General features: G+C 43.8%; 1 protein-coding gene across 1 annotated transcript in view; it reads right to left on the bottom strand.

Annotated features, from left to right (window-relative positions):
• LOC124550650 (H2.0-like homeobox protein) overlaps positions 1-22,435 on the bottom strand; it is a 120,686-nt gene extending 98,251 nt beyond the window's left edge. The window contains exon 1 of the mRNA XM_047125374.1: positions 22,335-22,435. Within this exon, the coding sequence (XP_046981330.1) occupies positions 22,335-22,435 (101 nt within the window). The remainder of the gene's footprint in view (positions 1-22,334) is intronic.
• Positions 22,436-24,120: the final 1,685 nt, after the last annotated feature.

Here is a 24,120-nt window from a genome sequence, read left to right as displayed (position 1 = left end):
TGCATGTGAAGCCATTCCGCCAGACACGTTGTCAAAGGTTTCGGGTAATTTCATTCAGAGACTACGCCATATTATTGCTACGCATGGTGGATATGTGGAAAATATCGTACTATAGAGATTCCCAGACCGCAGCGCCATCTGTTGTTGAAAATTGTAACTACTGTAATTTCGAAAGTTTGTCTGCCTGAAAATGTACTGTTGTCCCAAGCATATTGCAACAAACGGTGTATTTCTATCGCTGCTCGTTTAGTTTTTATTGCCGTTTCAAATATACCGGTCATTTTTTAAACACCCTGTATGTAACACATGATAAATATTTAAAAAAAATGATTTCTGTAAATTGTGGATGCTAACTGCAGTAGTCCAGGAATTGCTTCATTACTCGCTTTGAAGCAGATAAATGAATTAATTGACAGAACGACACAGCAGTAACTACAAAAGGGCTACTATAGTGCTGTACACAGTTTTATTATTATTATAAGAGTGGTTAGACACACAGCAGTAAAAGTTAGAAGTCTTCCAATTTCTGCCACTTCGGAGTGCAGCAATGAAGTGATTTACGAACAGTAAGTATAGCTCAAACAACTGAACTTACATGATTTTAAATGGGGTTGTAGTGTGCGGGTCAAGCAAGTGTCGCAATGGAGAGCAGTAGTGCAAGGGAAGCACGTTTTGTAACTAGTGTCTACCCTCACTGTGCATAGTTAGCTTTCTTTCCTGAGAAGGGGTTGTGGGTGGGTAGCACTTGCGGTAACCACAAATTTCTTCGTCATTCATTCTAACACACACACACACGCACACACACACACACACACACACACACACACACACACACACACACACACAAACTAAACATCATTCATCTTTAATCATTTCGAAAGTAAGAGTTTTCTAAGAAAAGTCTTTCATTCTACAGTTTAGTTAGGAGGGGGAGAGCAACAGATGGCATGGGGATGGGGTGGGGGGGCAGTACTAGCTAATGTCTGATTGCACTCAGGTGGTTCAAAGGGTTCAAATGGCTCTGAGCACTATGGGACTTAACATCTATGGTCATCAGTCCGCTAGAACTTAGAACTACTTAAACCTAACTAACCTAAGGACAGCACACAACACCCAGCCATCACGAGGCAGAGAAAATCCCTGACCCCGCCGGGAATCGAACCCGGGAACCCGGGCGTGGGAAGCGAGAACGCTACCGCACGACCACGAGATGCGGGCTGCACTCAGGTCTAATGGTCTAAGAAAGGTTGGGAACCACTGCTATAACGAAAGCGACAGGGGGGGGGGGGGATGGATCTTTCAATGGGAGGCATGCTGGGAAGTCACAGGAGTGTAGCGTCCAGCTGACAAGCCCCTATCGTCTTCAAAACCAAACTGGCCCCACTCGCACTCACACCCGTTAACGTCTTAAACGTCCCCGAGTTCAAAGTGTGTTTTATAAGCGTAAGGTATGCAAGCAACTGAAATTGTAGGGAAACTACACTGAAAAGCCAAAGAAACTGGTACAACTGCCTAACATAGTGCAGGGCCCCTGCGAACATGCAGAGGTGCCGCAACACGAGATGACATGGACTCGACTAAGTCTGAAGTAGTGCTGGAGGGAACTGACACCATGAATCCTGCAGGGCTGTCCATAAATCCGTAGGAGTACGAGCGGGTGGAGATCAGCACGTTGCAAGGCATCACAGATGTGCTCAATAATATTCATGTCTTCGTGTCTGGGGAGTTTGGTGGCCAGCGGAAGTGTTTAAACTCAGAAGAGCGTTTCTAGAGCCACTCTGTAGCAATTCTGGTCGTGTGGTGTGTCGCCTTGGCGTGCTGAAATTTCCCAAGTCCGTCGGTATGCACAATGGACATGAATGGATGCACGTGATCAGACAGACACTCGGTTTAAGAATCGTGAAAGAAGGTTGTATACGTGGAAGACGCCTGGAGATACTGGAAGCTTTCAGTTAGATTTATATAATGGTAAGACACAATTTAAAACCTGGTACACTAAATCTCTAAGACATTTCCAGGGTCAGATGTGGACACTGACCGCAATTCATTGGTTATGAATTGTAGATTAAAATAGCAACTGCAAAAAAGGTGGTAATTTAAGGTGGCTGGGCCTGGATAAACTGAAAAAAACGAAGCGGCTGTAGAAAGTTTTAGAGAGGGCATTAGGGAATGATTAACAAGATCAAGAGAAAGAAATACAGTAGAAGAAGAGTAGGTGGCTTTGAGAGATGAAATAGCAGCAGAAGATCAAGTAGGTAAAAAGGCGAGGGCTAGCAGAAATTTAATAAATGGAATGAGAAAATATAAAAATGCAGTAAATGAAGCAGGCAAAAAGGAATACAAACGTCTCAAAAATGAGGTCGACAGGAAGTGCAAAATGGCTAAGCAGGGATGGCTAGAGCACAAATGTAAGGATGTAGAGGCTTATCTCACTAGGGGTAAGATAGATACTGCCTACAGGAAAATTAAAGAGACCTTTGGAGAAAAAAGGACCACCCGTATGAATATCAAGAGCTCAGATGGAGAACCAGTCCTAAGCAAAGAAGAGAAAACAGAAAGGTGGAAAGAGTATAGTGAATCAATACAAGAGCGATGTACTTGAGAGCAATATTATGGAAACTGAAGAGGATGTAATGACGATGAAATGGAGAATATGATACCGCGTGAAGAATTTGACAGCGCACTGAAAGACCTAAGTCCAAAGAGGGGGCCAGGAGTAGATAAGTAAACAACATTCCATTAGAACTACTGATAGCCTCGGGAGAGCCAGCCATGACAAAACTCTACCATCTGGTGAGCAAGATGTATGAGACAGGCGAAATACCCTCAGACTCAAGAAGAATATAATAATTCCAATCCCAAAGAAAGCAGGTGTTGACAGCTCTGAAAATTTCCGAACTGTTTAATAAGTCACAGCTGCGATATACGAACACGAAATCTTTACAGACAAATGGAAAAATTGGTAGAAGGCGACCTTGGGGAAGATCAGTTCGGATTCCGTAGAAATTTTGGAACACACGAGGCAATACTGACCCAACGACATATCTTAGAAATTAAATTAAGGAAGGGCAAACCTACGTCTCTAGCATTTGTAGACTTACAGAAAGCTTTTAACAATGTTGACTGGAATACTCTCTTTCAAATTCTGAAGATAGCAGGGGTAAAATACAGGGAGCGAAAGGCTATTTACAATTTGTACAGAAACAAGGTGGTAGTTATAAGAGTCGAAGGACATGGAAGGGAAGCGGTGGTTGAGAAGGGAGTGAGACAGTGTTGTAGCTTATGCCCGATGAGCAGGAAACAAAAGAAAAACTTGGAGTAGGAATTAAAGTCCATGTGGAAGAAATAAAAACTTTGAGGTTCGCCGATGACATTGTAATTCTGTCAGAGACAGTAAAGAACCCGGAAGAACAGTTGAACGGAATGGACAGTGTCTTGAAAGGAGGATATAAGATGAACATCAACAAGAGTTGTTGTTGTGGTCTTCAGTCCAGAGACTGGTTTGACGCAACTCTCCACGCTACTCTATCCTGTGCAAGCTTCTTAATCTCCCAGTACTTACTGCAACCTACGTCCTTCTGAATCTGTTTAGTGTATTCATGCCTTTGTCCCCCTATACGATTTTTACCCTCCTCGCTTCCCTCCAATACTAAATTGATGATCCCTTGATGCTTCAGAACATGTCCTACCAACCGATCCCTTCTTCTAGTCAAGTTGTGCCACAAATTTCTCTTGTCTCAAATTCTGTTCAATGCCTCCTCATTGTCCGCGGCTCGTGATCTTGCGGTAGCGCTCTCGCTTCCCGCGCACGGGGTCCCGGGTTCGATTCCTGGCGGAGTCAGGGATTTTCTCTGCCTCGAGATGACTGGGTGTTATGTGTCTTTCATCATCATTTCGTCCTTATTCACTCGCAAGTCGCCGTAGTGGCGTTAAAGAACCGCCCCGCGAGGGGTCTCCCGGCCACCAATGCCAGACGCTCATTATTATTACCACATCATTAGTTATGTGATCTACTCATCTAATCTTCAGCATTCTTCTGTAGCACCACATTTCGAAAGCTTCTATTCTCTTCTTGTCTAAACTATTGTTGATGATGGCCATGCACTGATCTTTGCGATTTTGACGTGCAGCGCGAGGTAGCCATACATTCGATTTTTGAACCTCTCCCCTTGAATGAAAATGTCGCAGGACGGTGGGACGGTCATAGTTCATCACATCTGCCATTTCTCGAGTACCCTGACGTTGGTCATTATGGATTAATGCATTTAAACAGTCTTCATCACACCCTGAAGGCTGAAGGCCTTCCTGAGCGCCGCGCGTGGTAACCGCGTGGTCTCAGGGGTCTTGTTACGGTTCGCAAGGCTTCCCCCGTCGGAGGTTCGAGTCCTCCCACACGCAGGGTGTGTGTGTTGTCCTTAGCGTAAGTTAGTTTGTTAGATTACGTAGCGCGTAAGCTTAGGGACCGATGACCTCATCAGACCTTACCACAAAGTTCCAAATTTTTCCTTCCTGAACGTGGAGAGTCGCTGATGTCAAAACGATTCGCTTTAAAACGAGATATCCATTTTACTGCCGTGCTCTGTCCGGTGTCATTATCCCCATACACGGCGCAAATGCTTTTCGCTGCCTCCGCCTGTGTCACCCCTCAACTAAACTAAAATAAAAGAATATGTCGGAAATATTCCAACTTCTCCATCTGGCACTCTATTTTCTAGCGTCTAGCGTTCACAGCTCGACTCACTATCTCCAAATGACAAAATATAAACTCAAAAAGCGACAGTGAACCATAAATAGTGGCAATCAATAAAGAAACCCACAGCAACCGGAATATCAACATGCAAGACAAATACTCTACGAACTTATGTACCAACCTACAAGCCTTTCGACAGATGATGCATTTATCTATAATCTGTAATACCTGCACAATTAGTAGAAGTATGAAATGGAACGACAACATAGTCTGAGTCGTAGCTGAAGTAGGCGGCAGAATAGATAAGGGAGTGGCAGAATACTGCAGAAAAGCAGACGGTCTAGAAAGGTCATTGTGTAATAAACAGTTTGCGACACACTGTAAGATATTGCTCAAGTCTGTGGGATCTATATCAAATAGAAATAACAGGGGATATTGAACGTATGCAACGGAGGGAGGCGCGTGGAGTCAGAGGTTTGTTGAAGACAGACGCGAAGCATCTCGCGAAACAATATTTGGAGAAATTTTCAGGAATGAAGCTTAAGCGAGGAACCTAGGAATGTCATCGAGTAAAAGAGAAGTAATATCTGGTGTTCCCCAAGGAAGTGTTATAGGGCTTCTATTATTCCTGATACGTATAAACGATTTAGGAGACAATCTGAGTAGCCCACTTAGATTGTTCACAAATGATGCTGTCATTTACCGCCTTGGTTAAATGATCAAAGCAGACTGCTAAACAATCTAGACAGGATGTCTGTACGGTGCGAAATGTGGCAACTGAATCTAAATTTCATTCAAAGTGTGAAGTCATGCACATGAGTACCAAAAGGAATCCCCTAAATTTCGGTTATACGATAAACATACAAATCTAAAGGCTGTAAATTCAGTTAAATACTTAGGGATTACAATACGAATTGGAACGATCACACAGATAATGTTGTAGGTAATGCAAACCAAAGACTACGATCTATTGGCAGAACACTGAGAAAACGAAGTGGGTCTACTAAAGCGACTGCCTACACTACGCTTGTACGTTCTTTTCTGGAGTACTGCTGTGCCGTGTGGGATCTGCATGAGATAGTATCGACGGAGGATGGTTCAAATGGCTCTGAGCACTATGGGACTTAACATCACTCCCCTAGAACTTAGAACTACTTAAACCTAACCAACATAAGGACATCACACACATCCATGCCCGAGGCACGATTCGAACCTGCGACTGTAGCAGTCACGAGGTTCCGTACTCAAGCGCCTAGAACCGCTCGGCCACCTCGGCCGCCTCGACGGAGGACACTGAAAAAGTTCAAAGATGGAGTGCTCGTTTTGTTCTATCGCGAAATAGGGGAGAGAGAGAGACATGGATATGATACATGGATTGGGGTGGCAATCATTACAACAAAATCGTTTTTCAATGAGGGAGGATGTTGTGAAATTTCGATTACCAAATCTCTATTCAGAGTATCAAAATAATTTATTGGCGCCCACCTACACAGGAGGGAATGATCACAATAAGAAAATAAGAGTAATCAGAGCTCGCACAGAAAAATTTAAATGTTCGTTGTTCCCCGGCATTGCTCGAGAGTGGAACCAAGCACTTAATTGTAAATCGCAGAGTAATCATGTAGCTGAGGATGTACCACAACCCAGTCTGTACAACTCCTATAGGGATGGTTAGGGCAACAGTAGACTACTCGCACCGCGTAGGGATGCGTTTAAGCATGTCATTCTCCGCCGCTCCACACGTGAATGGAAGAGAAAAAGTGTCCCCCGCTGTACACTTGAGAGTGCTATGCAGAATGTATATGCGTACCTGACTGCTGGTGTTCATCTGATTTAAAGCGTAACGACTTCTTCTTCTGATCTCGTTGCAAAGAAAATATATGTAGAGTGCGTTTTTCACCGCCTCAACAATGTGTAGAGACCGTCCAGAACCTGTTGAATTCTTCTCGGGTTATCAGCCGAGTGGTGGCGTCGTCTTGTCGCAACGTTTCAGTGAGTTTCGTACTCATCATCTTCAGGCACCGACACGAGAGTGGACACAGCGTCTCCAAATGGTGGAACGGTCCAGTTACGTTTATTTCTTTCATTTCCCCCTCAAGTATTTCAACCAGAAGATAAGAATAAACTGACGTGAGATTCTTGCTGAGTGATCGGAGAGGGCAGAAGATTGGAAAAAAGCCTTATATTAATGATGTCTGGAAAATTTCGTTACAATATACTGAGGTGACAAAACTCATGCGATGCTTCCTAATATCATGTAGGACCTCCTTTTGCCCGGAGTAGTGCAGCAACTCGAAGTGGCATGGACTCAACAAGTCGCTGGAAGTCCCCTGCAGAAATACTGAGGCATGCTGTCTCTACAACCGTCCATATTCCGAAAGAGTTGCCGGTGCAGGATTTGGTGCACGAACTTACCTGTCGATTACGTCCCATAAATGTTCGATGCGGTTCATGTCGGGCGATGTGGGTGGACAAATCATTCGCTCGAATTTAAGTTGTTTGGTAAAATGATGTTCATGAATGGCTGTGAATTGACCCCAAGTAGCCGAACATTACCATTTCCAGTCAATGATCGGTTCAGTTGGAACAGAGGAGCCAGTCCATTCCATGTACACACAGTCCACACCATTATGGAGCCACCACCAACTTGCGCAGTACCTTATTGACAATTAGTCCATGTCAGGCGAGGATGACTGCTAGACAGACACACACATGGTGCATGTAGTGTCAGTGAGCGTGCTGTGTTTGTAGAATGTGGAAGGCGCGCGATCTATTTGAGTTTGACTGAGGCCAGATTCTGATGCCCCATAGGCTCGGAACCAGCATTTCGGAAACTGCTCGACATGTCGGGCGTACGAGGAATGCTGTGGGGAGTGCCTTCAACACGTGTCGAAACCACGGTCGTGTCGTGTGACTAGGGCCTCCCTTCGGGTAGACCATTCGCCGGGTGCAAGTATTTAGATTTGACGCCACTTCGGTGAATTGCGCGTCGATGGGGATGAAATGATGATGATTGGGACAACAGAACACCCAGTCCCTGAACAGAGAAAATCTCCGACCCACTCGGGAATCGAACCCGGGCCCTTAGGATTGACATTCTGTCGCGCTGACCACTCAGCTACCGGGGGCGGACGAAACCAAAGTGAAACCCCGCGTGACCACTACGGTCGCAGGTTCTAATCCTGCCTCGGGCATGGATGTGTGTGATGCCCTTAGGTTTAGTTGTAAGTTCTAGGCGACTGATGACCTTAGAAGTTAAGTCGCATAGTGCTCAGAGCCATTTGAACCATTTTGAACCAAAGTGAAATCACGTCCAGACGTCGTGGAGTTGGGCGGCCGGCTCCGACAGATGTCGTAGGCTGGGCAGACTGGTGAAACAGGACAGGCGGCGAACTGTGGGCGGAACTAACATCAGACTTGAATCCTGGGCACAGTACGCGTGTGGCTGAACACTCAGTGCACCGAACACTCCTAACAAAGGGCTCCACAGCCGGTGCCCCCCCCCCTCCCCATGTGCCGGTGATAGCACCACGACAACGGCAACTAACACTGAAAAGAGCACGTGACCATAGGCACTGGACGTTGGCGCAGTGGCAGAGAAATGCGTGAACTGATGAATCCAATACTTTCTTCATCTTGTCGTCTTCCAGAGGAACAGCTGCTTGACACCGGTACTGTGGTGAAAGTTGGACATCTGTGAATCTGTTCTGTGCATACACAAACTCTGAGTATGAGATATTGTCATCGCGAGTAGTAGCTAGGGAGCAGTTGTCGAGGAGATTCTGAAGTGGTCGAACGCAGCCCGCGGGGGGAGAAGCCTGCCGTGATCGTGCTGGTAGCGCCGGAGGAGGCTCTCATATTAACTGCGGATTTTAGTACTTTCAATCGTGCAGCATAGTCAGCAATCGTGATACTCTAATATATAAGAAACTATCAGCCACGATTGCGGTAATGAAACCAACCTTTACCTAGGTATCACCCCAAATCATTGAGCCTTCTTCAAAAGATTTGTCTACGAGGGCATGGTCTGGGAATAAAACTACAACAGCCTGAATAGACTTAGACAAATTATACACTAATGGCCACTAAAACTGCTACACCATGAAGATGACGTGCTACAGACGCGAAATTTAACCGACCGGAAGAAGATGCTGTGATATGAAAATGATTAGCTTTTCGGAGCATTCACACAAGGTTGGCGCCGGTGGCGACACCTACAACGTGCTGACATGAGGAAAGTTTCCAACCGATTTCTCATATACAAACAGCAGTTGACCGGCGTTGCCTGGTGAAACGTTGTTGTGATGCCTCGTGTAAGGAGGAGAAACGCGTATCATTACGTTTCCGACTTTGATAAAGGTCGGATTGTAGCCTATCGCGATTGCGGTTTATTGTATCGCGACATTGCTGCTCGCGTTGGTCGAGATCCAATGACTGTCAGCAGAATGTGGAGTCTGTCGGTTCAGGAAGGTAATACGGAACGCCGTGTTGGATCCCAACGCCCTCGTATCACTAGCAGTCGAGATGATAGGCATCCTATCCGCATGGCTGTAACGGATCGTGCAGCCACGTCTCGATCCCCGAGTCAACAGATGGGCACGTTAACGAGACAACAACCATCTGCACGAACAGTTCGACGACGTTTGCAGCAGCATGGACTATCAGCTCGGAGACCGTAACTGCGGTTACCCTTGACGCTGCATCGCAGACAGGAGCGCCTGCGATGGAGTACTCAACGACGAACCTGGGTGCACGAATGGCAAAACGTCATTTTTTCGGATGAATCCAGGTCCTGTTTACAGCATCAGGATGGTCGCATCCGTGTTTGGTGACATCGCGCTGAACGCACATTGGAAGCGTGTACTCGTCATCGCCATACTAGCGTATCACCCGGCGTGATGGTAAGGGGTGCCATTGGTTACACGTCTCGGTCACCTCTTGTTCGCATTGACGGTTTTTTGAACAGCGGACGTTACATTTCAGATGTGTTACGACCCGTGGCTCTACCATTCATCGATCCCTGCGAAACCCTACATTTCAGCAGGATAATGCGCGTCCGCATGTTGCAGGCGTACGGGCGTTTCTCGATACAGAAAATGTTCGTCTGCTGCCCTGGCGAGCACATTCTCCAGATCTCTCACCAATTGAAAACGTCTGGTCAATGGTGGCCGAGCAACTGGCTCGTCACAATACGCCAGTCACTACTCTTGATGAACTGTGGTATCGTGTCGAAACTGCATGGGCAGCTGTACCTGTACACGCCATCCATGTTTGACTCAATGCCCAGGCGCATCAAGGCCGTTATTACGGCCAGAGGTGGTTGTTCTGGGTACTGATTTCTCAGGATGTATGGACCCAAATTGCGTGAAAATGTAACCACATGTCAGTTCTAGTATAATATATTTGTCCAATGATTACCCGTTTATCAATTGCATTTCTTCTTGGTGTAGCAGTTTTAATGGCCAGTAGTGTAGATTCAGGTATATTTTCTGAAGAAGGCTTAATTATTTGGGCTCTTACCTAGGTAAAGGTTGATTTCATTACCGCAATCGAGGCTGATAGTTTCTTATAAACTGAGAATTTGTTTGATAATTTGCCGCTTCGCTGCACATAGTAGTTGCTTGCTTGCACACGGAGGGATTTTGTCAGATTTGAGTCTGGATAGACTCAGAGTAATATTCGTATCTGTGTTGTGCCCAGAAACGTGTTCATTGACTATAGACATTGTGGAATAATTAAAAGTCTGTGTAAAGTTTGTCAGCATTTGAATCATCAATTTTCTGAATATAGTAAATTAAAAGTTTTTTTAAAAAAAGTTATTGTGCATGGTCTCCTTTGAAATACTCTTCTACACCATTGATATATATATGATGCAGTAGAAAGCGTCGGACGCTCTTTACGGCTATTCGCAGATGATGCAGTTGTTTATATCAAAGTAGTAACACCAGAAGATAGTAAGAATTTGCAGAACGACCTGTAGATAATTGACGAATGGTGCAGTTGACCCTGAATGTAAATAAATATAACATATTCCACATACATAGGAAAAGAAATCCACTACTCTACGGCTACACTATTGACGACAAACAGCTGGAGATAGCGTCTGCAGTAAAATATCTAGGCGTAACTATCCAGAGCGACCTTAAGTGCAGTGACCGTATAAAACAAGTTGTGGGAAAAGCAGACACGAGTCTCAGATTCATCGGAAGAATCTTAGAGAAATGTAACTCATCCACGGAAGAAGTGGCTTATAAGGCGCTTGTTGGCCCGGTTCTTGAGTATTGTTCGTCTATCTGGGCTCCCTATCAGGTAGGACTGACAGAGGAGATAGAGAAGATCCAACGAAGAACGGCGCGTTTCGTCACGGGATCGTTTATCTGACGAGAGAGTCACGGGATCATTTAGCTGGCGAGAGAGCGTTACGGAGATGTTAAACAAACTCCACTGGCAGACGTTACACGAGAGGCGTTGTCCATCAAGGAGAGATTTACTATTGAAAGTTCGGGACAGCACATTTCGGGAGGAGTCGAACAACTTATTACGTCCCCCAACTTCTCGCGTATTGACCACGAGGAGAAAATTCGAGAAATTATAGCCAATACAGAGGCTTACCGAAAATAATTGTTCCTACGCACTATTCGCGAGGGGAACAGGGTTGGAGGATCACATAGTGCTACCGGAAGTACCCTCCGCGACACACCATTAGGTGACTTGCGGAGTACGGTGTAGATTGAGATCATACACCGCTCCCAGCGCCATTTCCACTTCCGGAAGCGGTCTTGGTACGCCTGTTGCTGGATCGAGCGAAGCGCCGTCTGCGAATTGTCTTTTATCTATTTTTGCAAATCTTCATCCTTTGGACGGGTTTTCAACTTTGGAAACAAAAAGCCTGCACGGGCCCAGGTCTGGAGAGTGCCGAGGATGCGGCAGCGCAGTGATTTCGCTTTTTGAGCAATAGTCCAGCACCAACAGGGATGAATGTGTGTGTGGGTTATCGTGATGCAAGATCCACGAATTGTCTCGCCACGTTTTAGGCAGTTTCCTTCTCATATTTTATCGCAGGCGTCGCAACACGTCGCGATAGTATCATCGATTAATAGTTTGTCCCAACGGTATGACATGGGCGTCGTCAGTAGACGCCGAAGGACGTCCTGAACGAGCCGGCCGTTGTGACCGAGCGGTTCTAGGTGCTTCAGTCTGGAACCAGGGGACCGCTATGGTCGCAGGTTCGAATCCTGCCTCGGGCATGGATGTGTGTGATGTCCTTAGGTTAGTTAGGTTTAACTAGTTCTAAGTATAGGGCACTGATGACCTCAGATGTTAAGTCCCATAGTGCTCACAGCCATTTGAACCATTTGATCATCCTGAACGGGGGTCATCTTTAACTTCCGTGCGGCCATTTTTAAACCGTGTGAACCATTCGTAACACCGAGTATGGCTTAAACACCCATTACCGTAGGCTTCCTGCATCATTAGGTGTGTCTCTGCAGTGGCGGATTTAAAAATTTTGGCCCCTAGGCACACCATATTATATGCCCCACCTCCCAAAAAACGTTTTAAAATAATAACTAATGCCCGATCACTTCACAATTGCCGTTTTGGGTGAGAGCGCTGTCAGCTGATTCCGTACTCTGCTATTCGTTGTTCTGAAGGACGCGTCAGCAGTCTAGCCGCGCTCAATCAAAATGTAATATGGTTCCTGAACTGCACTCGGTGTACGGCAGCGGATAAAACAAACGTAAAACTGCATTTTTTAACACATTATTCTGTCGAAAGACAACAGAAACAAACACACGGAAAATAACTTTTCTTTTATGGCCTAAAAATTCAGCAGAGCGTGTAGGAGACAACGGATTTTTGTTATACATTCACTTTTACCATGTTCTTTTAGAAGAAACCTTTGAATATGAAAATAAAAAAGTTGTGTTACGATCTAAAAATTAAAGCGAAAGTGTCATACATTATAAATTAATATGTACTCTTACAGAGATGCGTTCAAAATTAAAATTAAACTGTCGTTTTGCGATCTAATGACTTGAATGTGTTGCAGGTAGAAAAACACGTTCGGTATTAATACGTGAATCTATAGGAAAGCGTAAGAAATGAAACAGAGATTTTGGTGCACGAACTAATACAGAACTGGATTTGCTATTACATAATTTTACAGAATAGTGTGGAAAAATCTAATTTGTTTTATAATCTAATACTTAACGTGTAAAGCATTAGGGCCTATGTAGCTAGATGCAGCGTAGTAAGTGCACACAATACCTTTAATAGATGTAAGGGCTGAACAGTTTTGCACTGCGTCTACTGCTCTCGCCATAGCTCTCTCTAACGGTACTACCAAAGCTTTTACGTATTTATCGACAGAACTGAACCACGTTAATTATTAACACTTTTCATCTGGGCATACTCTCCGCGATAACTACACATTTCAGCAGACGCCAAGAATACGCATCAGTTATAATATACTACAGTATCAGTATGACTTGACTGTAGAGCGCCGAGCGGCCTGGGTCATTCGGGTACTGTCTAGTATTGTAGGGCGCCGTCGGTCTCGTCTGCAAGTAAACGAGGTTTAGTTCCGCGTTCTGCCATCGGCTACTGTAAGATGAACAGGTAATATGTAGTTTGTAGATCCAATGTATGTGCTCCAAGGTATAATAAAAATCACATTATAAACTTAAATTTTTAAAACTTAATATGAATAAATAAACAAACTCACTAGACAGCAAAGTTTGCGTCTAGCTTTGACTACGGAGCATATCTTCATAGTTCAGCCGGCTATAGCAGTTAGGAGATCGGCTTCGATGTGAAGAATGGACAAGGAGTTCAATCTCTCCTCAGACAACGTAGAACGTAGGTATGATTTCAGTCTTTTAAGAGCCTAAAACGAGCGTTCTGCTGAACAATTTGTAAGTACCATACACAGAAATATTCTAAGAGCGATGTCAACATTCGGAAACACGACTGTAACGTCTCTTTTCGTAAAAATTTACTCATTTCGACTGGTATATCACTAGTCTCAGAAGACATCGAAAGTTTCGCGAAATGAACACTTTCACTTGGGAAGGAAGTCTCTAAATCTGTGTCATATGACGCTTCGAGTTTTACTGCACGTCCAGCAATATCGTCAGGTGAACTGTTCTTAAGGCTACTGGAAACTGTGAAGGTGTCCAACAGTGTTCTATAGCTATCATTCCTCCTCACTAATTCGGCATACAAGTTGTCGAGTACAGGGAAAAATGTTTCACTCTAAATTTTTCCCTTCCAGTCAGAACAACTTCTTGAGAGTCCGCTTCTTTGTCATCATGAAGTTTGCGCTTTCGTGATCTTTTATAGGTGCATTCATAGTCTATATCGAGTATATTATACTTTGCAATTTCAGATTTACACTACTAAATCTCTGGAATATGTCCTTCCAAACTGTCATCATGAATACTGTTTCTAGTCTGCTCAGTTGATTCAATAAAGCTGAAACCTCATTTCGCACAAGTGGTTTTTCAAACGTATTATTCGCAATACGTGTGAGGGCATTGATAACGCCCTCCCAGTTTTCATATAGACTTACACACGCTTCCTCTCTTGCTAACCAACGTTTTGCTCTCTGGTTTCATCAAAGAAAGAAGTTTATCCCAGTGCTGAGTAGAAGCGGAGAAAAAATTATAAAGATTTTGCATCACATTGAAAAATGAACATGCTTTTCCACAACAGAGTATACTATAAAATCACGCAAAGTTGATTCACCATTTAAAAGTTTACGGTAAAATACCTTTTTGTTCAAATATCTGGTTTTATGGTCTATTGATCTTCTTCAATTAGAGAAACCACCGTTTCAATTTTGATTAATGCCACGTTGTAAGAGAACGTCGATTGTTGATTGATGATTCATTGACACACCATTCCGCAGGATCATCACTAACGAGGTTATTTCTTTTTGTAATGTCTGACTCGACAATTAGTTTTTTGTGAAACTGGAAATCAAGAACAATTTACTTTTCTTCATTTTTAACTTTTGTTTCGTCTGTACTTGCTTCTTTTACAACAGTTGCAGTGCCACAAATATCATCTGTACTACTTGAACTTGAAGTCGAACCAGCAACATTTTTTGCGAAAGATTTATCTACTCTGGCAAGCGCTTCTAGAACATTGGCTTCTCGTTCTTGCCTTTCCTTCGACAATTTCCGAAATGCCGCCCCATTTAATTTTTCACGTTTGCTTTTTTTCACTATTACTCATGTTAAGGCGCTTACGAAATTGTCAACCAACAGTCAAAACAAAAGAAAAAAAAATTGTAAAAGGAAAGAAAGAAAGATCGCATCCAGTTCCAATCGCACCACACCGGACACGAGCACAAAGATTTTTTCTTTAAACACGGAGCGACGAACTGACCTACTCCGATTACTCCACGTAACTGTGCTAGGAAAGAACGACGCTGCAGAATAATTTAATTTCATTGTTGCCTGTTTCTCTGTTAGGGAACAGTAGAAGCACACCTGCCGGCTGGAATTCGTCTCGTAGAGAAAACGGGACAGTCCATTTTTTTGGCTTCTGTTTCCCGCGTCGCCGGAATTTTAGCTGGGACGCATATATGTTCTGAATATTCTCGACAATGTCTTTGTAATTTAAAAAGCAAATAATTTTTGGATTTTCTTGCAGTGAGGTGTACTGGATCGACTCTTAACCCACTTATTCTTATAACATTTTAGCGGTTTGTTTGGGCAGACTACAAAGTTTAAGTAGTCATGTTGGCAGTTGATGTGGTGTGTTGTCATTTGTGTGAACCCAGCTGTTATGTCTACACGCAAATGTACCTCGAAGCAAAAAAGCTTAGCTAAGAAGTTTAATATAAAATTTGCAATGCCACGTACTATTCGATTGCACAGAGTGGGAACTTTGATATCGTGCAGGCTGCAGCACAATAAATGAGCAAACGAAAGTGTGTTTCTTCTTCCTTTTTCGCCAAAAAATTAACTAAGTAAATAAATAAAATTTTTAAACTGTCGTGAAGTTTATTTCACACATTATTAGATATTCTGCTTATGTTCTTTTCGTATAAACATGTTTTTAAAAACGTAAAACATTTAAAAAAAATGGCTCTGAGCACAATGCGACTTAACATCTGAGGTCATCAGTCCCCTAGAACTTAGAACTACTTAAACCTAACTAACCCAACGACATCACACACATCTATGCCCGAGGCAGGATTCAAACCTGCGACCACAGAGCTTTTACATTAATGTAATGGAGGGTTGACTTGATACTTCCCCGTAATTTCTACAAGAAATTTAAGTTGATTTGGGTTTTACGTACTGAGGCCCAGATATGTTAAGTATTTAAGAAACTGCTGATTAGTTCATCACAGCTTTTCAGGGGTCCCGGTATTTTTATGCGAGAAATATGGTAGGGTTAAGTAGAAGCCGACAACATTCTCGGAATAATAACGTTTCAAATATTGTATTGTTGATTGCTGTCCTGACAGCTTACTTCAAAATATTCTGAACAATCGTGAAGATGATACCAGACAGAAACCCAATGTTAAATTTCCATTCAGTCACCAAGTGAACTATGTATATTTCCAAGCTTGTATTGTCCAATTTCGTTCTTAAGGCTTATTTAAGCTAGCAAGTTGTTTAACAATATTGAAAATTTTTGTTATTTGTAAGCGCAGTTATTTTAAAACGTAAAAGGTTAAAATGAGTACAGGGCAAAAAATGCCACCTCCCTTAAGGTGCCATCCCTACGCCCTTGTCTAGTGGGCCTATATGTAAACCCGCCACTGTGCATCTGTAATGGTTTTCTCGAGTTTCATGCAAAAATTTAATGCAGACGCGTAGCTCCCCTGACTCTGCCATTTCGAAATTCGCAAACTGTGTGACACAACGTTCTGCTCAGTACAGAACTGAACAATAACGAAAAGACAGGCAACATTGAAACTTCCAGCAGTTGCACATCAAACGCAACGTATGCAGGAATCCGAACAGCATTGCGCTCCAACACACCATTGGCGAGAAATTACGTATGTTTCGGAATTTTTTAAACAGACCTCTTGCTGTTTTCATCTCTTGGTCTCTTCTACAGCTCTGTGTATAAGTTCTTAAATGCGGGCTTTAGTACAGGGTGCGGCAGGGAGTTATTTCGTTTTAGATTCCGCCATACCTTAAGTAGTGGGGAAACTAGCGCTTATGCAATAGTTGATATGCAACAACAGTTGAGTGAAAAACAGCTGCTGAAAATGATGAACGACAATCTAATTGACAAGACTGGTCTTTGTAGTGGGCGGAGAAGTGTGAGGGGAAATCCATACGTAATCGGCGCTACCAGCAAAAACTGCGTTTAACTTCACCACGCAACTTTGACACTACAACTGCTAGGCAGCTGGCGTTTGCAGAAAAAAAAGAAAAAAAACAACAGAAGTCAACATGAAGTGTACCGGACAAATCCGATACGTGACGAAACCGAATGATGGACCCATCAGACACGTTTTATTGTCCCACTTACATGCAGTTACCATTGTTAGCAAAGTGGTTATCACCAAGCGCGAACGTGCACCATTTTCCTTTCCTTTCTTGCTATAAATCAGTACTTAAATTTACAGATCTAAAACTGGTAGTGGCCGACCCCTGTGGCCGAGCGGTTCTAGGCGCTTCAGTTCGGAACCACGCGGCTGCTACGGTCTCAGGTTCGAATCCTGCCTCGGGCGTGGTTGTGTGTAATGTCGTTAGTTTAGTTAGGTTTTAGTAGTTCTAAATCTAGGGGACTGATGACCTCATATGTTAAGCCCCATAGTGCTTAGACCCATTTGAACTAAAACTGGTAGTATATTTACAATGTGCAGACCACTACGTCAATATTTTCCGTCGATATATCGATAATGATTTGCTTTAAGATTGTTATATCGGATTCCCGATATTTTTAAAAAGATCAACAGTCGTAGTGGGACTGTGATAATATTTTTTTGTGTCTCGAGCCGTCAAAAGCTTCAGGCTTGTTCAGCCGGAGCTCGTCTAGGGAGTAACGCGCAGTACAATTTCGGCATGTTAGAAGATGTTCCACGTTTTCTATTTCTCCACAGTCGCGCTTCCTGGCATCATGTTCTAATAGGCTCTACTTTATGAGTTTGATTTTTAAAGGAGCTACAGCATTGCTAATACGACTTAGCATTTTTTATGACTTTTAGTTTAACTCAATGCCACTTGGTGGATGTTCTGAAATACGGTCGCCGACAGGGGGTTCATCCAAGGTGTAACTGAGGAACCGATATAGCTAATCATTCTAAAACTAGTATTTGCACTGTGACATTTGAAACGGAAGCAACGGTTTTACAGCTGTGGAGCAAAATCCTTCAGAACTTCAAGTCGTAAATGAATTATTAACTATGCAGTTTTTGTGTCAGTTCCTAGAAAGCCAAAGTCTTATACACCAAGACCAGTGGCTACCGATTCTGCACATATAGCATTTCTTAAGTGATTATTCTGTTTTGTAATATGAGAAGTCACTCACTGAGCCAATACGAATGGCTGAGAGTGCATTTCAGTAAGTAATTTATATATGATTCGACATCTTCCACTTGCAGCTCTCTTAACAGACCCTGCTGAATGTTTTTGTTACGTCGACCTAAAACCCACGGCTACACCCAAGTATGTTTCCTTTCTTGCACGGTTTCTCTTCCAAATGCACGCACAATGTAACTGTGGTACAAACAATTCCGGCGCATAATAACAAGTTGTTTTTGTACGCCATCTTTAACTTTGACGAAATAATTGATGACAGTGTAACACCCCTTTTTAGCGCCACGTCAAAGATCTTTGTCACAGAAAATTGACGAATATTTGATCACATTTCTTTATTAAAGAAATACAATAACGCAATACCGGCCTAAGATACGAAATTGCCATTGTAGGGCGATACTTAATGCTACATAGGAAGGATGAGGGCGGGGGGGGGGGGGGGGGGGGGTGGGAGTAAAGTAACCACTCAAAGAGAAATTTAGTTTTCACGAAACCATAGTTGTTGCTGGAAGCCTACCACTTACTCATTTGAATCTGATATTTATTAGCGAAAAAGAAAAAAAATTGGAGCTACAAGCATTTTTCTGAAGGATTACACAGAGACCAATTTTCCGTATCGAAGCGGATACTTTGGCCAGTGCCACCGCAAGAGGATTCCATTCTGTTTTTCTGATTCGCGGACATATTTTCTAACCGTCTTGATGCCCCAGTATCTGAAACAATACCAAGCGGCTGCAGCAGACCGTTTTCAATTGGAATTTTATGTTAGGCCAGATACAACAAAACAGACGGTTTTAAGTAATGTAATTAAAATAATTTATAACTGTTACAAAGGGATAGAATGGCGGATGATAGGTCAGTTTTATCTGTTGTGTTATGCGTGTTTTTGGAAGTAACTGACTCTTACAGAATGAGATTTTCATTCTGCAGCGGAGTGTGCGCTGATATGAAACTTTCTGGCAGAGACTCGGACTCGGGACCTTTGCCTTTCGCGGGCAAGCGCTCTACCATCAGAGCTACGGAAGCATGACTCACGACCCGTCCTCAAGGTTCAGGAGTGCTAGTTCTGCGAGGTTCGCAGAAGAGCTTCTGTGAAGTTTGGAAGTTAGGAGACGAGGTACTGGCAAAACTGAAACTGCGAGGACGGGTTGTGAGTCATGCTTGGGTAGTTCTGATGGTAAAGCACTTGCCCGCGAAAGGCAAAGGTCCCGATTTCGAGTCTCGGTCCGGCACACAGTTTTAATCTGCCACGAAGTAACTGACTCATATTAGGGAGAACCCCTTGGCCACTTTTCGCGACCGGACGTCAAGTCAGTGTTAGTGGTCCACAGAAGATACTATCAAATTGAAATAAAATTGCACTCGAAAAGAAGTTGTTTACACATTTGTATTGTAAAAAATTATTACCATCCATGCAAGTGAGGCGACAAGAATATTACGAATGACTTACCTTAATCTGTTTTTTACTAACAAATAAAGGAACAAGCTTCCTCTGTCAGTCTGACTGACACAATGGCGGTGTACCTTTATTAGATGTAGTGCGAACATTTCTCGGCAGACAGCAGCGCCGTTCAGGGAAAAAGATAACTGAAGGTCACTTTCCTCGTCCTGGCCACTTTACCACTCCTTCCCCAACAGATCTACTATTAACTGGCAACTCAGATGAATTAGTATTTTATATTACACTACTGGCCATAAACGGGTATTCATTGGACAAATATATTATACTAGAACTGACATGGGATTACATTTTCACGCAATTTGGGTGCATACATCCTGAGAAATCAGTACCCAGAACAACCACCTCTGGCCGTAATAACGGCTTTGACACGCCTGGGCATTGAGTCAAACAGAGCTTGGATGGCGAGTACAGGTACAGCTGTCCAGCAGCTTCAACACGATACCACAGTTCATCAAGAGTAGTGACTAGCGTATTGTGACGAGCTAGTTGCTCGGCCACCGTTGACCAGACGTTTTCAATTGGTGAGAGATCTGGAGAATGTGCTGGCCAGGGCAGCAGACGAACATTTTCTGTATCCAGAAAGGCCCTTACAGGACCTGCAACATGCGGTTGTGCATTATCCTGCTGAAATGTAGGGTTTCGCAGGGATCGAATGAAGGGAAGAGCCACGGGTCGTAACACATGTGAAATGTAACGTCCACTGTTCAGAGGGCCGTCAATGCGAACAAGAGGTCACCGAGACGTGTAACCAGTGGCATTCCATACCATACCGCCGGGTGATACGCCAGTATGGCGATGACGAATACACGCTTCCAATGTGCGTTCACCGCGATGTCGCCAAACACGGATGAGACCATCATGATGCTGTAAACAGAACCTGCAGTCATTCGAAAATATGACGTTTTGCCATTCGTGCACCCAGGTTCGTCGTTGAGTACACCATCGTAGGCGCTCCTGTCTGTGATGCAGCGTCAAGGGTAACCGCAGCCATGGTCTCCGAGTCGATAGTCCGTGCTGCTGCAAACGTCGTCGAACTGTTCGTGCAGATCGTTGTTGTCTTACATACGTCCCCATCTGTTGTCTCAGATATTGAGACGTGGCTGCACGATCCGTTACAGCCATGCGGATAAGATGCCTGTCATCTCGACTGCTAGTGATACGAGGCCGGCGGGATCCAGCACGGCGTTCCGTATTACCCTCCTGAACCCATCGATTCGATATTCTGCTAACAGTCACTGGATCTCGACCAACACGTGTAGCAATGTCGCGATACGATAAGCCGCAATCGCCATAGGCTACAATCCGACCTTTATCAAAGTGGGAAACGTGATGGTACGCATTTCTACTCCTTACCCGAGGCATCACAACAACGTTTGACCAGGCAACGCCGGTCAATTGGTGTTGTGTGTGAGAAATTGGTTGGAAACTTTCCTCATGTCAGCACGTTGTAGGTGTCGCCACCGGCGCCAACCTTGTGTGAATGCTCTGAAAAGCTAATCATTTGCATATCACAGCATTTTCTTCCTGTCGGTTAAATTTCGCGTCTGCAGCACGTCATCTTCGTGGTGTAGGAATTTTAATGGCCAGTAGTGTAATTAATAACAGTAATTACAATATTTGACACGATCGCAAATGTTTACTAAATATCGTAAAGGTCATTTTTCTTTTACTCAGCGGATTTTATTACAACAGCCTTAATTTGATTTCATATTAATTGCTACAAACGTGTTCCACATTCGAAGATGACCGTCTCTATAATGCGCACTGACGAATCCATATTACTTCCGATTGCCTCCTCTCCCTCCTATTAACCCCGCAACGGGCGCGCCACATACCACTCTGCCGCTGACGTAAGCGGTAACCTTTACTTACCTCACCAACGTCAATTAAAATTAAGTACTTCTTGAAATATTACTGTTTCTGCAAATATTGTTGGTTGTTATTGAGCAAGAAAAATACGCTCTTTACAACTTCAAAACCTTAGTTTACGTTTTTGGAGGGTATCGAGGGAAGGCCAGTTCTGAATGTAACATGTGTAAAATTGCCCTTTACGTGGACAGATGTTTCACGGTGTACCATACGCAAACAATGTGTGAATCTCTAAGACAAATGGAAATGCCGTGTGGCTAGGGCCGCCCGTCGGGTAGACCGTTCGTCTGGTGCAAGTCTTTCAAGTTGAAGCCACTTCGGTGACTTACGTGTCTATGGGGATGCAATGATGATCATAAAGGCAACACAACACCCAGTCCTTGAGCGGAGGAAATCTCCGATCCAACCGGGAATCGAACCCGGTTCGGTAGGTATGACATTACGTCGCGCTGACCACACAGCTACGAAGGGCGGACATCTCTACGACACATGAGGAACGATTCATGGTGCACCGTAAACAATGGAACTAAGTGTGAACGGTTATGGCATTATTAATACTTAGAGTAAGTATTTTGCTTCACGTTTCGTAAATAATCATTTACATGTGAAAACGAAAATACATGGTAAAATTATAGTATTCTTATGAGAAACCTGTTCTCAAACAATGGTACGCGAACGTGTCAGTCAGTACTCACTGTTGGTGTAGGGCCGTATGGGGCGCGGGCTGTGCACCGTGTACGTCTGCTGCTGATGCTGATGTTGGTGTTGGTGCTGACGCTGATGCTGGTGCTGATGACGGTGCTGATGTTGATGTTGGTGCTGGTGCGCGGCGTCGCTGAGGCGGCAGCACCTCAGCAGCGAGCTGACGCACTCTGCGCACGGCACGGGGAAACCTGCGGGCATTCACTTAGTTGTATCCGAGTGTCGCCCACAACCCATACTATAATAACGTACCTCCTACACGATAAATCGTATGTTTTTCCACTACTGTCATTTCAACTCTGGTTTACCAGGGGTAGTAATAAGGTTGATGTTATCACATCAAAGAAATGAAGTTGTTGCTATTGTTTTTATGGTCTTCGTCCGCAGCTCGCGGTCGTGCGGTAGCGTTCTCGCTTCCCGCGCCCGGGTTCCCGGGTTCGATTCCCGGCGGGGTCAGGGATTTTCTCTGCCTCGTGATGACTGGGTGTTTTGTGATGTCCTTAGGTTAGTTAGGTTTAAGTAGTTCTAAGTTCTAGGGGACTGATGACCATAGATGTTAAGTCCCATAGTGCTCAGAGCCATTTGAACCATTTTTATGGTCTTCAGTCCAGAGATGCAGCTCTCCAACCTACTCTATTCTGTATGAGCCTCTTCATCTCCGAATAATTACATCCTTCTGAATTCGCTTAGTGTATTCATCTCTTGGTCTCCCTCTACAATTTTAATCCCTCCCCCATTTCCCTCCAGTACTATAATGGTTGAAACGTCTCTGTGAAGTCGTTTCATAAGACGCTTGTCGAATTCGGTACAACTTATTCACTTTACTACCTGATTTTAGCTCCACTCAAATAAGGCCTATTGAATGTTATATGTGTGTTTTAACGTGTGGTTTCGGTTTCGCTTTGTTGGAAACGCTGAGTTGGTCATCGTCTGCTGGGAGCAGACGATGTTACTTCTCGTTTGAAGGAGAGCACAGGATGACCAGCTTAGGTTTCCAATACCTGAACAGGTTTACCCATCTTAGTAGAAGGCTGTTTTTGTGTGTGAGGTTGGTGACGGAGGGCTACCCCTCTGGTAGCCTCCGCTGCACGGGGAGATAGATAATCTGAAAAGAGAAAGGGGCACTCTTCGGTGAACGCTTGGTGAGTACGGATCATAGCTCTTAAGGGGGGTTTCAGGTGATAGGAAGCAGGTTGAGATAGGACTTCGTTATGTTTAACTGGTGAAATACTTAAGAACTTCAGCTTAACTGAAGCGTGTGAAGCGTTTTTTTTAATGATTTTTAATCTTAAATTTTGTGGAAATTGCTTTTGACTTTATGTGTCGATTTTGTGCCACGTGTCTGGTCCACCACGGCACCGCAATAGGCTTTATTTTAACAGTTTACTTGTTTAATGAGCTACAATTTCTGCAAGAATATCTGTTCTTTCGTGCGTTTTCTACTAAGCAGCACAACAGTTTGAGTCAGAATGCACCAAGTGCTCTAGCTGGGCCGTTTGGAAGCAGCAGACGCAGTTAGTACGTTAAATAATTGTCACACAGCCTTGTGTATTGGTTAAACCTCTGTTCAGTATAGTCCATGCGTAGAATCGTAATGCAAATCTCGCTGAGATATTTTTATGGTATTAATGCAAAGGAGATGATAGTATAATTGTCCCCCACCCCCGTCTTCTGTATTCCTTCTTGCTGTAGTTAAATTGTGCTCTGTTTCATTCTCACGTAATTCTTACTTAAATATTTCGAGTCAGGCACCAGTTATGTGTAGTTAGGATGTGCAACCAAATATTTAGTTACAATAAATAATCGACGTGAAAGATAAATTCTTTGGTGTCGATCTTACCTCCTTACTCCGATTTCCAATCCTGAATTAATCAAGTTGCTTCATG

This window comes from Schistocerca americana, chromosome 9 (assembly GCF_021461395.2).
Source record: "Schistocerca americana isolate TAMUIC-IGC-003095 chromosome 9, iqSchAmer2.1, whole genome shotgun sequence".
Taxonomy (NCBI): Eukaryota; Metazoa; Arthropoda; class Insecta; order Orthoptera; family Acrididae; genus Schistocerca; species Schistocerca americana.
This window is presented reverse-complemented; position numbering and strand designations above follow the sequence as displayed.